Genomic DNA, 6,000 nt, shown 5'->3' on the forward strand with positions numbered 1-6,000 from the left:
CTTTTTTTAAGATTTGCCTTTTCATACTCACATGGATCAGGGAAAATTTGCTGGAGTGAGTTTTCTATGGCTGGATGCTCTTATCACCAACCCACACTCTTTACTTGTAAGGTTGAAAATAGATGTCACTGTTTGCATGACAGTGACATTCACTTGCAGTTACCCACAATGTCAAGACTTTATTTTCAGGATCAGTTTAGTAGAAAGCTGGACTAAATACTTTGCTGTGTCTTGTCATTTTTGGCAGAATATGGCATGACAATATTGTCACTAATTCCTTGTGGTTTTGATAAAATGATGCCGCTATCCATTCTGTTCTGCAACAGGGTTTTTCTGCTTTGTTGTAAGGAATCCTTATTACAAGGGGCCTTGCTTACTTGCTGAAAGGAAGCTGGAACTAAAAGTGGGTCAGTGACATTCACCAATTGAAAACTTTTAATTATTTTGCTTGTTAATTCCCCACCTCATTTTCTACACATCAAGTTGTGTGATAATATAAAGAAAAAAGACTTTGAGGAGGTAAATTTTTGAGACATACTTATGAACAATGTTTTGCAAGAAGTCTTTTTTTTTCATTTGATTTTATCTTTATTTGTACATATCTGGCTGTTATTTCCTTTGCAAGCAACTTGAATAATTGTTTTATCAAATAGTCAGATGACTGAAATGATATTTGAAGTACCAAATGGGAATTTCTAGTTTGAAATTAAGGCTTGTCTTATTTTAAAGACTTATACAACAATATATTGTTGTTGTTGCTATTAGCTGTATCAATATTGGGTTTGGACTAGTATCAAATATGGAGGAAAAAGTGTGTGAAATATATGATGTAATATATCAAAGTGCTGGCTTGTTTTTAATGATTTTTTTTTTGTTTGTTAGTAAGCTAAATATCAATAATATAGCAAATATGGTTCAATCAACTGCAGTCTATTCAATTTTTGTATATTATTGATGTTATTTTACTCTACTTGAAAGGAGAAAATGGGTTTGATCTTGGTTGTATTTGAAATTGAGATAATGAAACTATCACATTACTTATTCTAATCAACCAGGATGGCTCACTAAATTATGTCCATTTTAACTCTACTTCCAGTATTAGTTGCAATTTTTATGCTTAACACTATGCCATCCACTGCCAACAATGAGTGATCCTCTATGCAGTCATAAATATGAAGCAGTGGAATGGTAGAATTGTTATGGCACCAGACTAAATAAATTGCTTTGATTTCAAATTCTACCAGTCAGCTTTACCTTTCGTCTTTCTAGAGTTGATAAAAGCACTGAGATTGATTTAACTAACCTGCCCGTTCTCACTCATTTCTGATTTATATTGTACCCAATGCTGGATTAACCATTTAGCAAAATAAGCACTTGCTTAGAGCATCAGGGGAAAAAAAGCCACAACAGAAATGGTAAATGGTTTACAGCACAAAAGAAATCACTTCAAACTTGCTAAAATATTTGAAGGGTTTTATATGATTAGAAATATAATTTCGAAGTCTTATGGTGTCAGAATGAGTATCTGATAAGACTTTGCAATTGAAAAAAGTAGAAAACTCTTCAAAAAAAAAAAAAACATTTTTTCCATCTTACTGAAAGTTTTGTTTCATTTTGAAAAATATTTTATGGCTTATTATTGTTGTTTATAGTTTAACTTGTATATGTGTGTGTGTGTGTGGGGGGGCACCAAAATCTTTTAGATGCTTAGGGCCTCTTTGGGTCTTTATCTGGCCCCAATTGTACCAATGTAAAAATCATTAATCTAAAACAAAAAGTTTTCAATTGAAAAAAAAAAAAAAATTGTACTCTTCAATGCATTTTATTTGGTTTAAAAGTTTGGATAACAGCTGAAAAGCCTTGTGTTAAGGTTCAGTCAGTTAGGGCTGGCCTGAGCCTAAACAATAAGCACACATAATTAGATTCTTATTCAGTTGTGTAAGGAGTGGTAATTAGATTGGGGTTTATTTTCATTTTCCTGTTATTTTTACTCTCCTGTAAACAAATTACAGGTGATACAAGAAGTAAAAATACAATTAACTCTAGTTGATACTGCAAAGCAATTTTGTCTGGTATATTATTAAACAAACCATCTTCCTCTTAATTATCCTATAAAATCAATTGATATCGGTTATAGTTTAACTCATCAGTGTAAATTATCTTTGAAAGGAAGTTCCTCTCTCAATTGTTACCACCTCATTCAGCTGGTGGCTGGAATTTAACTTGTCTCAGACAAATTAGTTTCATATGTGAGACTGAATTAATCTAATGGCTGAGCAAGTTTGCTTTCTGATTTATTCATCTTTGTTTCATAAAACCTATCGTGTTTGATTTGTCAAAATTATTCTGTAGGATTTTACTTGACATTTTAATGCTTTAAAAACACCTCTGCCATTAAGCGCTTATGAAAATGTAGGTGAATTTCCAAATCTATTGTCATTACTTTTGTCATCTTTTTCTCAGATTTTACTGTTGTCTAATACACACAACAGCTTCATTTTACTTTAGTTTTTCATTCTCCATATTTCTGTAGATTCTCCAAAGTAGCAATATTAGAAATCTGTTCAAACACTTTCATTTAATTTTTGACAACCTCTGTAAAAGTTATATATATATATATATATATATATATATACACATACATACACACATATTCATTCACGTTTTCATTGTGTAGTACAGCTATTCCATTCCTTTTAACAGGTTTGACATTTTCTTTTAGTTATGTATTCTAAGTATGTTATACTAGTATTACAAAAGCAGTAGTCGCATTAATTTAAAGTGAAGTTTGTGAGTTTGGCTAAATTCGTATGCTGTGGATAGAAGAAGAATTTGATGTTTCAACATTGTCCATTTAAGAGGGAGAGATTTCTCTGAAAGGACAGCTTTGAAATGTCAGATTTCTTTTCTCTTCGTAGCATATAGACTTATTGAAACACTTGAACTTCAGTGTAGAATTTTTGCCAACATAGACTACCACTATTTTCTTCAAACTCTTTTAACTTTTCGTATAATTTACACGATGTTTGAGATAACTCGTGTGTTAAGTTTACCACATTGGACAAATGTTTTCTGGTTACATCCATGGACCAACCACTGCCTTGTGAGTGATCTTGGTAAATGGAGACTGGAAGGAAGCCCATTGTGTTTCTGTGTGCATCTGTTTGTTTTCCTTGCCACCACCACTTCACAACTGGTGTTATGTCTTCAGAAGCCAGCTGTTCAGCAAATGATACCAATAGAATAACAATCAAACTTAAAAATAAGAACTGGTGTCAATCTGTTTGAAGCCTTTCAGTGGCTGCAGTTCAGTGACTAAAATATATCTAGAGGATATATGAAATACTTCTAGACATTTCAATTTTTGAACATCACATATTTCAATAAACCATTAACACAAAAAGTGAAATCTCTTCTGCATTTGGTTTTCAGGTGTGATTGTAAAACTAGAATTTCATATATTTATTTACATTTTTGGTAAATAAAATGACATTAAGGGTTTTTTTTTTCCTCTGGTGGTTTTATGTCTTAATACATAGATAAGTAAAGATTTGTTGGAAATTTAGTACTGTTTTAAAAAAATGATATAGGAAGGTAATGGAAGGCAGAAGTAATATCCAGCTCCTATAAATGAAATAAACTTTATCTTTTGTGTGTTATTTGTTGTCCATTATTGATTTTGGTTTCTTAAATTTTACACCTGTTCTTACTGGTTACCTGTTTCATTTTTTAATCTCTTAACCAGTTTATCTATTCTTTCCAGTTCTCTATGTAATCCATTGGGAAAAAACGAACAAGTACATACTCCAGTCATTAAGAAAATTATATCCAGATAAAATATTTTCTATTTTTAGGCTTAGAATTGCATCTCATCTAATCAACTCAGAAGAGATGGCCACTGTTAGGGAAATGTAATACTTCTAATCTGTTTTTATAGATTTCAATACACTACTCATTTTTTTAATGTTTTCTGTTAGCATTTCAGTTAGGTTAGTCAATATCTTTACAAGCTTATTCTTTCTCCGCTTGACTCCAGATAATAACGGCACTATAAATCTTTCTGTAGTAGGTATTGTTGTCTTCATATTGATAAGGTTATGGCTGCCATTCCATTGCAGTAGTTCTCCTGTAAATATCTTGTATAGAATTCTGCTTCTTTATGGTAAATTGTTTTCTATCTCTTGTATATTGATAGAAATTTTACATTTTGTTTACTTTCAATGTCTGCCTCTCTTGGTCATTGACATTTTACTGTGGAAACTTGGGTACTTCACAGGGATTCTGGTTATTAGTTGATTTATGCATGAAGTAGTTAGTTACCAACAGGAAATTGCTATTAGGAAACAAATCTTTGTTGCCAGTATTTCCATCTCTATAGCTGTTATTCGGCTGCATGTCATCTAGTTTCTAGTTTTCTTTTTGTCATATACTAAGCACTTGCATAACTGTGTAGTTAATAATCTTGCTTTGCAACCATGTGATTTCAGGTTCAGTTCCATTGTATGGTACTTTGTGCAAGTGTGTACTATAATTCTAGGCTGACCAATGCCATGAGTAAATTTGGTAAACAGAAACTGTATGGAAGTCTGTATGTGTGAATGCTTTTGTATTGTCCCTCCACACCACTTGACAACTGGTGTTGGTTTGTTTACATCTCTGTAACTTAGTGATTCAGCAGACACGATTGATAGAATACATAAAAACTGCATACTGGTGCCGATTTGTTCAACTGAACTCTTCAAGGCAGTACCCCAGCATCATCACAGTCCAATGGTTGAAACTGCTAAAAGCTATACATAAAGCTACTAAATTAAACAGGATGTTGGTCATCAGCTGAAACCTAAGCCCCTTGATATTTCAGTATGTGAAGTATCTTAATTCTTTAGAGTCTGTCTATTTAACTACAAGATGATGAAAACATTATCATTCCTGATATCACTGATATCAAGTTAATTGCCTAACTCGCTCACTTTTCTATGATCCCTTGGCCTTTTTCTATTCTTACTTCCTTATTTGGGCTCTAAAATTGCTGTGTAGTTCAGTTTGCTTCCCAACTATGGTTTTGGTTTCAGTCCTACTGCACAACACCTGCGACATGGTTTCTTCTAGAAACTCAAGCTGACCATTATCTTGCAAATAAATTTTGGAGAGAAATTGTAGGAAGCCTATTGAGTATGTGTGTATGTATGTGTTTGTATGTATGAATACTGAACTCCTATGACTTTGCTTCATATCACCAGAGTGAAATAGTGATATGTTTACATACCTTGTTGCAATGACCAGTTGCATTGCACTTTCAAAGACCTGTGGAATAAATCCTTTACTTGAAAAACAGGTGAGTGAGTGAGTGACAAAAGCATTCAGCCATAAAAATCCTCCCTCAAATAAATCCCGACACAAACCATGCAACCATAAAAAAAAAAAACTAAAAAAAAACGTGGATGTTGAATGAATGAATATTGCAATATGTGCCAAAATCAGGTCTTGGAATGTTATCACACACCATTCCATGATGCTGCTGGCTTGATTGGCATTGTCATTTTATCCAAATTACTCTTTCAACAAGGTTAATTAATGTGCCAGGCAACTAGCCATACAGGGTTATGATTTTAAGAATCTAGACAAATTACTGTTTGTCTTTCTCTACTTCGTTGGAAATAGACGATTTGCTCATTTCATGATTGAGTGCTTGCTTTAACAATTTGGATGCAAATAGCTAAATTAGCAGAATCCATCTCGTTTATGTTCTCAATGGATGAAAAAGTAGGTTTTTCTCCACCTCCTCTGTTTCCCCATGTTTGATTTGATATATTTGTCAATCAATGCACACAAGCTTCTTAGATGCATTATTGTTCTATTCTGTGTTGTAGAAATAAATTTTCATGATGTTTGTCTATTATAACTTGTGCATTGTTACTTCTGTACACCACTGTTTAGGTATATGGACATCTTTTTGTCTATTACGAAGCTGATATGGAAAGAGTGAGCAAATGCTGCTGC

The 6,000-nt window shown here is 32.8% G+C and overlaps 1 protein-coding gene across 1 annotated transcript in view; it reads left to right on the forward strand.

The window, feature by feature from the left end:
* The window catches only part of LOC106880113 (uncharacterized), a 193,856-nt gene that overhangs the window by 77,180 nt on the left and 110,676 nt on the right, over positions 1–6,000 (forward strand). Inside the window, exons 6-7 of the mRNA XM_089352641.1 lie at positions 730–811; positions 2,534–2,597. Coding sequence (XP_089208767.1) covers positions 730–811; positions 2,534–2,597 — 146 coding nt within the window. The remainder of the gene's footprint in view (positions 1–729; positions 812–2,533; positions 2,598–6,000) is intronic.

Source organism: Octopus bimaculoides, chromosome 1, assembly GCF_046866305.1.
Source record: "Octopus bimaculoides isolate indiv1 chromosome 1, ASM4686630v1, whole genome shotgun sequence".
NCBI lineage: Eukaryota > Metazoa > Mollusca > Cephalopoda > Octopoda > Octopodidae > Octopus > Octopus bimaculoides.